The 13,602-nt window shown below is 40.8% G+C and overlaps 1 protein-coding gene across 1 annotated transcript; it reads right to left on the minus strand.

The window, feature by feature from the left end:
• Positions 1 to 519: 519 nt before the first annotated feature.
• LOC141017108 (uncharacterized) lies at positions 520 to 6,970 on the minus strand. The gene is made up of 2 exons (XM_073491725.1): positions 6,336 to 6,970; positions 520 to 5,492 (listed from the first exon to the last, which is right to left on the minus strand). Exons 1-2 carry the CDS (start codon positions 6,433 to 6,435, stop codon positions 1,732 to 1,734), a joined length of 3,861 nt encoding a protein of 1,286 aa, XP_073347826.1. The 5' UTR covers positions 6,436 to 6,970; the 3' UTR covers positions 520 to 1,731.
• Positions 6,971 to 13,602: the final 6,632 nt, after the last annotated feature.

Genomic DNA, 13,602 nt, shown 5'->3' on the forward strand with positions numbered 1-13,602 from the left:
TTGTATAATAACTTATTCACTGCTTGGTCTAACGCTCTGACCTAGAAGATGTTGAGCTATATGAAAAAAATTAAGATTGTCATGTTGATGATTTGAAATGGGTTCTTTGTAAAAGTGAAAGCTGATTTGAAAGGTCTTCGAACGAAGAGGACCAGCAGAGGGCCAAAGTGCACAATGGCACATCAGAGGGCAACAGTTCTACATGTTGGTTTTCATTTCCTTTTAATCATTGAGTTATTTTTCATTTAATTGGTGTGCTGATGTTATAACTGAGACATACGCATGTGTATATGACATACTCACGTACACATCACAAGAATACTCAGAAACTGTATTAAACGTGCCATAAATTAGTTCCATAAAATGTTGTCACCAATTTAGGTTTAGCAATTTCTCTTCTTAGATAAAAAATCTTGTCTAAGTAGTTTTAATTTTTTTAGATTTCCACAAGGTGTTTAAAAGACTCGTTACCTGGTGAGGTGGTCAGATGACCTCAGAGAAATGAGCAAATTCCAGAACTTTGGTTGGAATGTACAAAATACGCTCCAGTTTTATTTAAGTTTTCACTTTTTTGGGGGGGGCGATCACAAAATTACATACAAAAGCAGTAATATAAAAAAATAAGATGAAAAGACAATAAAGAAAACTAGGACGACACCGATGACATCAAACCTTCTTCTTGTCACATAATATAGTTCTTCGAAAACATTAATTAACTTCTCTGAATTGTAAAGCTTAGCATCATCATGACCTTATCTGTTTTCAATCTAGAATGACAAAGTGTCAGCAAGCTGAAAAAAACACAGCTGCTTTCAGTTTGAGCAAACAGGCCACAGTTTCTTCTCAGCATGTGCTGTAACGTGGGAACCACCATCATCCTTTGACAGGATGTACAGTGTGAGAAGTCTGTTAGGCATGAGAGCCTCAGATTTCCTGTGTTTCTAGAGTTACAGCAAGTGGTTTAAAGTTTTGGTTTGTTTTAGAGACATAACGTAGTCAGTAATAAAATGGACTGAATTATTATGAATTTGAAAGAGAGATCAGTTTGTGTATTACGGGACAACAACATGGCATTCAGTACACATCAAACAGAAACATTATTCACAACAATCATGTTTTTGATTGAAAAAAAAATACATTGAAGAGCAGATACATAAAAAAAATCTAACTTAGCAAGAAGCAGCAAAAAACCCTCTTAGACCCATACCACACACTTCCCAGTCACTAAGTATCATCCTCATACCTTGATACTGACAACTTGTCAAAAAGCTTTCGCCTACGTTGATCCTGGTGGCTGTGACAGTCCGGTCTATTTCAATGCTTGGCCATTGTAAGAGCCATTTCCAAGTATGGTGTGTGTTGGACACAATTAGTCCCCTAGATGGCACTGTTGAGTTTTGTGTCTCCGTATCCCATTAAGGTAGGAACCTTTTTGCAGGCAACGGGTGAGCACACATCTGGCCGCATGCCCTCCGACGGCGCCACAGCCCAACATACGTGGGTCGAGGGCCCGTTCATCACTGCTTGCAGTTTTAATTTCTTTTGAGATTTCAGGTCTCAGTCTTGTCTTGGCTATAGCCATTAAAAAGTATTTGTCTTGCCGTGATCAGTATGACTCACAATTCTGTATCACTCTTATGTTTATATACATCTCAGAATGGATCTTAGTCCCAATGACATTTGTTTAGGTCTTCTCATGGTGGACATTGGGTCTTGATTTTGTCCTAGATGTTAGAGATGGAGGAGTTTCTCTCCTCTGCCTACTTTAGCCAAGGTCTCTGCTTGTTCTCTGATTTTTATCAGGCTCTGAACTCGTTGCTTCCAGCCTGGCTTGCCCTCAGATTTCTCTTCCGCAATAAGCATGTCAATGTAGTCTGGAGTGGAGAGTGGATCTGGCTTCAGTGCTATCTCTTTAAGTCTGTTTAAACACTCAGCAGAGCTCTTCATCAGTTTCACCACCTCAGCCTTCACACGATCATATTCAGCCCTCAGTGTTGCAATCATTGCTTCAACGGGTGTCTTAGCCTTTGAGGCTTGTTCGTACTTTTCTTGCAGTGATTTGATTGTATGTTTTTCTTGAGCCTCTTTATATTCCCATCTGTACTTCTGATTATAATGTACACTCCAAATACATTTGCCTGGACACTCAGTACAGTTTCCATCTGGTCCCATTGCATCACAGCCCCTTTTATCTGCATCATTGGGTATTCTACAGGGATAGTGACAGGTGTAATGACACTGCTGACAGTTGGTGATGTAATTCCCAGAACGAGAAATATCTTCTTGAACAGGCTTCATGACAGTGACGTAAAACTCAAAGTTCTCATTTCTGCTGATCTCTGCCTCGTGCTCTTTCAGTTTCTCACTTGTCTCTTTTATCTCCTCAAGCTTGGCTAACCCAAGTTTAACCTGCTTCTGCAAATTTTCAACTGAATTTTCGAGCCTCTGTCTCTCTCTGAGGACGTCTTTTGTCATTGTCAAGCTTTTGGTTTCCATCTTATTCAAAGCAACAAAGAACTTCTTCATGCTTTTTGTTCCCATTTTCCAAAACATCTGATCAAAGTTTTCTTCATTGTCTGATTCATCCTCATCCTCATCCTTTGTGCTGCCTGCTTCAGATGATCTGTTGTCTGCAAACAAGGCTGAATTATTGAATTTGAAGTGAAGTGGCAGCCCATCTTCTGTTGTAGGACATGGGACACCTGAAGCTTTGATCGCCTCTAGAACTGGAGGGACTTTACCTTCTGCAAATGTCACCAGCACTCTGATGTTTTCTGCCACATCTTTGCCAAAGATTGAGAGCACAGAGTCAAACACATATTTCTGTGTTGGCGTGAGTCGAGCTAAAGCAGCCTGAGCTACAAAACATATAGCATCAATTTCACTGACACCACGCTGATCAGTGAAGAGATTACGCAGCTGTTCTGTGATCTCCTTGTCTCTCTCTATGCCTTTTGTATCTCCATATCCTGGAGTGTCAACAATGGTCAGTGAGTAGTCTATTTTAAACCCCTCCTGGTGGTTGATCTTGTACGCAGTGACTTCAGAAGTCTGGCTGTGAGCTTGTGATTTTGATGGATCCTCATCAACTAACTTAAACCGATATGAATCCTCCCATTCAACACCCAGGATGTAATTGATCATCCCATTGACGAGAGTTGACTTCCCAGCACCAGTTGCTCCGAGGACCATGATGGTGCGATTATGTTTGACGGACTCATTCCCAAAAGTGAAACACCTGCCCCCTGCGACACTCATTCTTTCTTCTTCCAGGGGAACTTTATAAACAGGGAGAGGACCTGGCTGGTTTTCCAGCAATTTGCTGTTTTCTTTAACAACATCTGCAAGTCGTTTGACCAAAGGTTTTCCAGGTGAAGTTTTAATGGGATCACTGACTTCACAAGGTGCTCCAACACCTACTGAGGTCACTGCACTGCATCTGAACTTATACTCTGAGGGGGATTCAGAATTTATCTTCTTGCTAACATCTTGGAAGTATTCAGCAAGACTCTCAAATTCACGTTTTGGTGTGGAGACATTAACAGAGATGCTTTCTTTGCTTCGTCCAGCTTCACCACAATCACATCTGACCCTGACAACATATTCTGTCTCTAACTGAAGCTCTGAAATGATCGTCTTTTCAGCTATTACCATCATTTGGTTCCATTGGAGATCTTCCTCTTTCACCCTGCTGTCTGTTTTGGCGTACTCCACAATATAGCTCAGGATCTGGACATCTTGTCCACGTTCAGCAGGTTTGTCAGGTTCAACTTGAGGTTTTCCAGGAGGGCTGCAAGGTGAAGTTTTAATGGAACCACTGACTTCACTGGCTGGTCCAACACCTACTGAGGTCACTACTCTGCATCTGAATTTGTACTCTGTGTTTGGACTCAGATCGCTCACTGTGACGTCTTCAGCTTCTGATGCTGTCTTTTCTTTCCATCCATCCTGTCCACTGACACAGTACTCGACAGAGTAGGAGATTTTCTCTGCTCCAAACGTTGCTGGAGAAATCTTCAGTGTGACACTGTTGTGGCTTATGTCTCTGACTGTTACTGTTTCAGGCTTTAAAGGAGGCTCAAAGTTCTCAGTGACAGAGAAGCCGTCTTTATAAAGGACGATGCTTGAACCTTTCTGTGTCTCATCTGTTGAACCAACCGCCAAGAACTTAATGTTCTTGTTCTCCTTGTTGGCCTCTGCGAAGTCACTGAAGAGTTTTGCTTTACTCCTCATTGTATCTGTTGCTTTTTTTGAGGCGTACCATTGTTCCTTCGCCACATCACGAGTACGAGACTCTTCAGGATTGTTTGGTTTGGTTGTTTGTTTTAAGTAGTTTGATAATGTTGAGAGGTACTTTTCATCACTTCCCAGTGAGGGGAAGACAAAACACACAGCATGATCTGCACTGAGAATTTCCTTATACAGGTCTGTTTGAGATGAGACAATCTTAGTGTTTTTCATATTGCTGGTCAGGGAGTTTAAGATGGATATTTCTCTCTCCTTACAGTCCATCCACTCCTTCAGGTTTTTAATGTTGAAAGGAGAAGAACGTCTCTTCTCCTGAATCTCTGCGAGCACAGCATCCTCTTTTTCTTCTCCTCTCCGAATCGCTGGAAGTTTCTTGGCCAAGTTTTGCTGGAATTCCTTCTTGAACTTAGAGCACATGTCTTTAACAGTTTCAATCGTTTTGCCACTTACTGGACCCTGCTGTGCAGCGATTCTCAGTGCATCATTGCACCTCATTTGCACCTCCCTCAGGTCCTCCAGGAATGCCTCCATTTCTTCTATGAACACAGGACTTATCTCATGCAGTTTTGCAGCAGAAGGATCTAAACTTGCCAGTGGCATCAGCCAGACCTTCATCGGTATGGCATTTTCTCCATTGGCTCCCAGCAATTTTGGCAGACTTTGGTAGACTTGTATTGCATCCTCAAAGGACACGGGAGTTTTATCAAGTAAGAAGTCTCCATGGAAATTGCAGGAGAATTTATCAGCTCTTTCTTTGTCTTTGTCTTTAATTTTGAGGGAACCTTTACCCGACAAAAGGGGTATGATGATCTTCTTCAGGTTGCCCTCACATTGTTGATGACTTTCATCATTGGACACATCACGGTCAAAGACAAAGAAGGCTTTAGCTCCATAAAGGATACCTGTGACTACATGTGTTGCTAATCCTTTTTCAAATATATCTGTATGCTTTAAGTTGCATTTTCCAAGATGATCCATCGACAGTTCCTGGAACTTTGTGTAAGCTTCATATTTTAGTGAAACTCTGGCCTGATTTTTGTAAGTCTTATAATCATGCAGGTATTTAGCAGATCCTTCGACAGATATGAGTCCGAAAAATAAACTCAACTTCACGGATGCTTCCACATTTAGTGCTGAACATCTGTCCTGAATTGATTCAGATGCATCTATTTTAACACCATTGTAGTTTTGTGGTCTTTCTCCAACATGTTTTACCAGATCATCATGGTCCCATAATGTCATGCCTGCAGACGAAAGGAGAAAAAGCATCACAACATTATGCTTGAGTATTCATCACACATTCAGGGATCTCTTCTTCAGGGTCGCTGCTGGCCTCTATTCCAGCTGATGTTCAGCAAAAGCTCTGAGACCAAAACCCAAGACCCAACTTAATGTATTAAATATAAAAATATTTCTTTTGTTTCTGGAGTTGGTGCAGCTGTTACACACTAAAACAAAGCTTTTACCAAATGCTTAAAGGTGTAAAGGCCACGTGTCGAAGCCCCTACAGTATCACTGGATTAACAGCTAACTGCTGCTCACTACAGAGATTTAATAGAACAGCTCAGCCTTGCTTCCAATCTTGCCTCGTGGCCACTCGTGGTATTGCAGCCTAAATTTCCCCTCGGGACCGAACAGCATTTTCGCCAAAGAGCACTTTTATAAAAGAGATGTCTGTAAAACTGTTAATAGGACACCTCCAAATCCATACAAGGTTGATAATGGCTCTTTCTAGTATGAATTTTGGATCTATGGAGGTTTCATAGTTGTAAGACTTTCTTCGAGCCGAGAACAGCGATTTAACAATAAAAATCAATAAATAAATATTCAATCGGCCGTATGCTGTCTTTGGCACATGCTCTTGGCGAGCAATTCCCATTGGTTTGAATGGGCGCCATCTTTGTGTGTGGTATCTCTTCGACACATATCTATGGCTACAACTTCTTATGGCTGTAGCTACCAGTGTAATGTGTTACAACAGCTAGACTAATATATCAGGAGCTAAATTCACTGTGCAGCCACAGTTGCAACATTTCTGAGTGTGTCCAGCTCTGATGAATTCATTAGTGAAACTGTTGCCTCCTTACCGGGGATGAATTTGTCATTGCGGCAGTCGTACAGCATCCCGAGGCTGAAGGGCCGACCGAGTGCCGGCATTTCTATCGTCCTGTTGGCTTCGGAGTCCATCACTCAACCTGAAGTAAGAGAACAGACGACAGCATTAGATGCCACAGCTCAGGAACAACAACCTGACTGGTGCGCAGAGGCATGATACTAGTTTACTTACAGCCGGTTGTGTCGGACAGTCTGAAGGTCTTGAAGTGCAGAAAGAAGTGTGAATAAACTTCCCTGTTAAGTCCAACAGCACACAGACGAAGCACAGACAGTTGTCAACCAACTATAGCAGCCAGTCCCAAACTTAATTAGGCCAACTTACATTTATCATCACAACTCTGATCAACACACGAGACTGAAATGAAGTATTTCCCCTAAAAAATGTTTCATAAGCAGAACAATGTGAACGTGAAGCTGATGGCAGAGTAATTAAAAATCCACCCACATGCACGTAACAGCAGGTAAACTTTTTCATCTTCAAACACATGAAAACACGCACAGTTGCAAATCCCTGTCACTGACATGATGTAAGATTCATTCTGATGTTGTGTTAAAGTCAGATGATGTTGACCATCTGTGTTTCCTGCACCCAGTGATGCAGGTTAATGTCAGCAGGTGGCGCAAACAGATAAAAGTAGGTCAGATAAATGAAGAGTAACACAAACTGTAACTCTCTTGATTTATCAGTTATGATTTTTGCAATGTAAATATCTAATAATACATATTTTATGGCAAATTCAAACTTAATTAGAAAATTGACAATTAAAAATGTTCCATTTATTTATGTATTTATTGTAAATGACCTCTTGCGGCCACCTGCAGTACCTTCACAGCCCACACAGTGGTAATCACTGCCCTACAGGAAACCTCGAACGGATTAAAGGAAATCATTCTAATTTAAAATCACGTCCAAAAGCCACAACTGGAATGGTACAGAGTAGAGCGCATACCTCTGCCAAAGCCCAACAGTCCCTTTATATCTGCATCAAATTGTACACATGGAATCAAGATTCACACATTATTCCCTGAGAAATAAAAGGAAATGTTGGAAAACCCATATTTCACAATGTTAAAGGAGGTGAGAAATAAAGCTCCTGGATCTGAAGAAGTTAATGAAGTTTATTCTGGACTGAGACTCGTCCTCCATCTGAGATTTAATGAAAATCTGCTCAGTAGTTTTTGTGTGATCCTGCTGACAAACCAACAAACCAACAAACAGACAAACCAACAAACCAACAAACAGACAAACCAACAAACCAACACGGTGAAAACTTGGTGAAGTTAAAGAATCGACTCTCGTGTTTCTTTTCACACTATGTGCAACAGGATGTTTTAAAAAAGAAAAACACATCTCAACTCAAACTGTTCTGAACTGATCAGAGTTCAGTTGAAGTTAAACACAAACACACGAAGAGTAAAACTGAGCTGCAGCTAAAATGTTCAGCGGCACATCAACAGTGAGAAAACACAGCAGAGATCAGTGTGTTTAGCAACTTACCGCTCAGACTGTCTGTGATCGAGACGGGAGGGCGAGCTGCTCTGCTTCCTCTGGAGCTGCTTTATAAGTACAATGTACACACACACACGCACACACACACACACACACACAGACTGGGCATGGCTTCACTCTCTCCTCAGTGACTGAATAAATGTCAGTAATTTTCAGATGGAGTCGATCAGCTTCCTGTGATTTAAAGCTCTGATGGCTCTCTCTCTAATATCTTAATATATATAACACTTTGTAATAGCTATCATATCAATACAATAAACAATTATATATAATTATAAATGGCAAATTTATACTTAATTACGCTAAAATAGTAATTTCACCGTTAACAAGCAATGAGATGATTTATAAACTATTTATTAGTGACTGTTTATTGGAAACTTGCAGTTAATGTTCATAATACTTAAATATAAATGTTAATAAATGCTGTGTAGTTCACATACACTAATGCTGGACCAATTTAATCTCATCTTTTAATCATAACTTTCACTAATCTGTGCTCTCAGGATGAAGGTGATGGAAGTCACTGTAGTTTTAAGTGACAGCGCCGTGGTGAAGAGCGAGAGCTCACCGTCCTCTTACTGCCGACACTGAAGAAGATCCAACTTAAAACTGACGTCACGTGACGTGATCTGTGGAGAAGCAGCACTCAGAAAGTATGGTGACGTCACTGAGGTTTGATATCTGCTCCTGTTTGTGCTGTAACTTCAGCTGAACCGGTCTGTCTCAGGAATAACAGCCACATCGTTGCTCGGTGCTCGGTGAAGGCCGCTCAAAGCAGCTGCTGATGAAAGATGAAACAGTTTTGATGTAAAGAAGAAATAAACTTTGCATTTTTGTTGGAGTTTGTAACAAAGGAAGCAGACGGCAGGCGGCCCGGCTGAGTTGGAGAGGCAGAGACAACAACGCTTTGATAATATTACAATAAGAACATTTGCTCTCCTGAAAGATAAGTCAGGGTTAGTTTATGACCGGAGGCCTGAGATCAACTGGAACAGAACCAGCCCGAATGACTCAACAACGAGTGAGACCATCAGTCAGGAACCAATCCTGTAAACCTGAAAGTGAAAGAAGATCATTATCTGCATTTTTACTGATAACAGCTTTAAAGTTCAAGGTGTGTTACACAGTTTGATATCAGTCATCAAAGAGTCTAGACACATTTCAGCCTCTGGTTATCTTTCAGGACAGCAAATGAGGAGGAGGAAGGAGGGGAGAGGAGGGGAGGGGAGGAGGAGGGAGAGGAGGAGGAGAAAGAGGAGGAGGAGGGAGGGGAGGGGAGGGGAGGAGGAGGGAGGGAGGAGGGAGAGGAGGAGGAGGAGGAGGAGAAGGGAGGAGGACAGGGAGGAGGAGAAGGAGGAGGAGGAAGAGGAGGGAGGGGACGAGGAGGGAGGAGAAGGAGGAAGAGGAGGAGAAGGAGGAAGAGGAGGAAGAGGGAGAAGAGGAGGAGGAGGAGGAGGGAGGGGAGGAGGAGGAAGTGGAGGGAGGGGAGGAGGAGGAGTAGGAGGAGGAGGGAGAGGAGGAGGAGGGAGAGGAGGAGGAGGAGGAGGAGGAGGCAGGGGAGGGGAGGAGGGAGAGGAGGAGGGAGAGGAGGAGGAAGAGGAAGAGGAGGAGGAGGAGGAAGAGGGAGAGGAGGAGGGAGGAGGTCTCTGTGTGTCTCTGTGTGTCTCTGTGTGTCTCTGTGTGTGATGTGGTCCAGGTCAGAGAACCGTCCTCCTGGTGAACAGGTGATGGACTCAGACAGAATTCGTCTTCATTCATGTTTAAAGTTTAAAGTAAACGTCTTGTGTGTCTGAACTCCAGCAGCTGTTTAAACACACTGATTCTACTGATTTCACCATTTACACCAAGTTTATTATAGAACATAGGATGTTGGTGGTAAACATGTCAGTAACTAATACAGGTTACTTCTTTTGAGAAAGAAGAAAGTGGAGAAAGTCCCCAGACTCTCTTCAAAAACGCTCAGTTTTGAGACTCGTTGCGTAACTGAGACTGTATGAACTTTGTGAAACGATGTCTGCAACACATTCTTACTTCTTCATTCTGCAAACGTTAAACATGAAGATACATTTTTCTTTGTGTCAAACAATCCGTTTGTTCCAGTGATGTAGCTGTACATTTGTCTCTCTCTCCATCCTCTCACTCTCTCCCCTCTTGCTCTCTCTCTTCCCTTCTCTCCCTCTCTTTAATCAGCATTAAACAACCAGAAACTGCACAACTCTGATTACACAAATATACACAGCAGAACTGATACATGCAACAGCACATGAACAAAACCAGCATTAGTGTACTCACAGTCGAAGTGTGTGTGATCCTCTGAGGCAGCGTTGTAGTTTGACTCCTTATATCGTCTCTGAGACAGAAATGCCCCCTGATCTTTATTCATTATGAGGAGGCGGCACAGAGAAGAATCAGGCTGATTTCTCAGAAATCAAATGACCAGCAGGATGCACAGGAAGCAAAACAAATTATCAGTGTTACACAACGTCTGTGTACCTTGTGATAATGATCAAGGTTAGAGGATACAATTAAAAATAGATTAGAACATTTTCTGTAAAAAGGCCGGAGTAACTTCTGGACTCCCTCAGCAGAGATTAAAGTGAAACTCTTGCCAAAATGCAACCTAGGCTTGTTTTGTGAATGTACCCGAGTCAAACCTTCGTGTAAAAGCATAATTATGACGAAAAAGCCACTTTTAAGATTCACCGTATTTTCGTTTTCGGGTCAAAATCATTTTCAATAGTGTGTTAGGGGCAGCTATACTGTAGCATCAGAATCGCTATTTTTAAAACACTAAGAAGACTCAACACAACATGAAACTTTGCTCGTAGCATCACCAGCGTCTCTACACATGAACACGAGCATTGAGAACATTGTTTGTGTACACAGACTTTACTAAAAGAAGGTTTTTGAACAACTCCGTTAACAGTAGCTCGTTCCACTCGCCGCCGTCCTGCCAGTCGAGAAGCGTCGATCACCGATAGCCTACTGTCTTCCGGCAACAGTGATCCACGAGAGATCTGATTTTAGTATTGTTTCTTATATGAAATGTCCTCAATGTTACGTCGCACTCGGGGATCGATGCTTCTCGACTGGCAGGACGACGGCGAGCGGAAGAAGCTACTGCCAGGTTGCATTTTGGCGAGAGTTACACTTTAAAGGAGTCCATTTTGAAGAGGAACTCCACAATTAACACATTTGTTGCACTGTACACATAATCACAAAGATTCTTGTCAGCGTATGATTTTACTGCAGGTCATTTTTTTCAACAAAAATATACTGTGTTCTTTTCCTGCTCAAAACTAGCGTCAAACATGTCCCTTTATGACCTTGTTTTGTGAGTATATGTACAGTTGCAGTCAAAAGATGACATCATGGCAGGTTTCAGTTCCAGTGATTTCTACAGCTCTCATGTTTCTGTGATGGAATGAGTACAACACAAACTACTTTATCATGAGAAACATGAATGAACTTTGCTTCAAATCTGAATTTATTATGGGTCTTCTGAAAATGACATACAGTAATTCTAACTATCAGTTTCTGTGATTATAGAAAGTTGTGTGAATCCAGGTTTCTTTGTATCATGGCCTCTTAACTTCTTCTGAGTGATTTTATGATTGATATTGCTGGTCTTGTGTGATACAGCCACTAGACTCAGACACAAACACTACAATGGAAAAGTCTAAAGAGCTCAGCATTGATCAGAAAGAGCACATTATTGATCTGAACAAGTCAGGAAAGTCACTTGGAGTCATTTCCAATCTGTTTGGAGGTGAGAAGGCCTTTAACTTCAACAACACCATACTCCCTGTCCAGCATGCTGCTGGTAGTATGATGCTGTGGGGCTGTTTTGCTGTCGGTGGATCTGCTGCTCTAAAGAGAGTAAATGGAAAAATGAAGAAGGAGGATTACAATACAAGGTACAATGCAGCAACTTCTCTTTCTCTTTCACATCTGTGAAGGGTTTCCGAGAAATGGTCCCACTGTTAGGAACGCATTAATTATGTTAATCTCAGCTCCAGCCCTACACAGGAATGCGTGTTCCCTGTATATATACAGCAGCCGCAGACTAAGCTGAAACAGAACTCACCCTCCTTTCCTGAATCAGAGACAATCTGAGCGGTAAGTTGCTGAACAGCTGTTAGTTCCTTCTTTCATATGTTCTGGTGTTTATGTGATAGTGAGGATTTTAGCCTTATAAACATTGTTGCATAGTATAACAAATACACTCTTGTCAATTGTGGCAGTGAGGTTAATGCACAGCACAGAGGTGAGACTCGTTATATATACAGGTGCATAAAAAAAATGTAGTACCATGGAAAAGTTTTGTTTTGTGATAAATAGCACTGCAGGAAAGAGGAAAAACATGTTATTTTTGTCCCTTTTAAGATTTTTCCGATTTTTTAAAAAATTGGCTGCCCTCAACTCACAAGTTCAGACCAGCAGCCACCATCTTGTTGTGATAACATGTCAATACTTACCAGGAAGTGTATCACTGCGGCAGTCGTACAGCATCCCCAGGCTGAACGGCCGGCCAAGCGCTGCCAACTCCATCGTTCGCTGCAGGGTCCATCCCTAGACCAGAAAAAACAGAAAGTATGTTACTTCACTTCTGTGACTGTCCTGCTGTCCAAACCTCATAATGCTAATTTCAATGATTTGTGTGTTTTCCCGTTTAAAGACTATTTGATTTGCTGTGTATTAAGAAACTTCCTTAACATTTGGGCCAACAAACCGATATAAACCCAAACTAGGAAAAAATAAAAGCCTCTTTTTCATCTTTTATGAAAAGTCACGTTTGTTTTTTACCTGATGATTATTATTATTTAATTTAGAGGTGAGACTACAGGTGCATTTAAAAAACAATGTAATCCCATGGAAAAGTTTTTTTTCTGTAATTTATTTTTAAATGACAGAATCATTACGTGTTCAACACAATATAATAGACAGAGCTTTTATATATTTCTAAATCACAATTAGGACTATGTATAATGTCCTTTATACTTGCATTTGTATATGGCAGCAGTTTATGGATCTCAACTTTTCTGACAGTATGTATATACATATATATATATATATACATATATATATTTATATATATGTATATACATATATATGTATATGTATATATATATACATATATATGTATATATGTGTGTGTATATATATATATACATATACATATATATAGATATATATATATATACACATATATATACATATATATACACATATGTATATATATATACATATATATGTATATATATACACACATATATATATACACATATATAGATATATATATACATATATATGTATATATATATATATTACATGAAGATTTTTGCTCAGTGTTATGGTCATACTGAAGACCTACTAGTAACAGAATAGGCACCCAGTAGTTAAATAATAACTAAAGTATATATTCTTTGAAAGATCCTGAATTGTGATGCCCTTATTTCTTAACTTCACATCTTGTTCTCATGCACCTACATATATGTATTGGTACATACTGTACTGGCACACTGTTAGTCCAAGTCTGTTAGTCCAGACTGTGATCTAAAGCGTTACCAGTATTGTTACTCACGGCTGATATTCTTCTACATTTACAGAAGAAACAGAGTAAAGTGTGCAGGAGTAGGCAGTTTAATGATGATGACATTTGCCAGTTTAATGTCTAAAAATATCCCTGTCTCAGTGTTTCCTCAACAACAACATTCTCTTTCCTGCTC

This window comes from Pagrus major, chromosome 21 (genome assembly GCF_040436345.1).
Source record: "Pagrus major chromosome 21, Pma_NU_1.0".
NCBI classification, from domain to species: Eukaryota; Metazoa; Chordata; class Actinopteri; order Spariformes; family Sparidae; genus Pagrus; species Pagrus major.

What these genes read in the sequence shown, in the direction of transcription:
- LOC141017108 (XM_073491725.1), bottom strand. Translation starts at nt 6,435, where the DNA reads ATGGACTCCGAAGCCAACAGGACGATAGAAATGCCGGCACTCGGTCGG. An exon ending in CAATGACAAATTCATCCCCG is followed by an intron (nt 5,493 to 6,335) that starts GTAAGGAGGCAA and finishes TTTCGTCTGCAG; the next exon opens with GCATGACATTATGGGACCAT.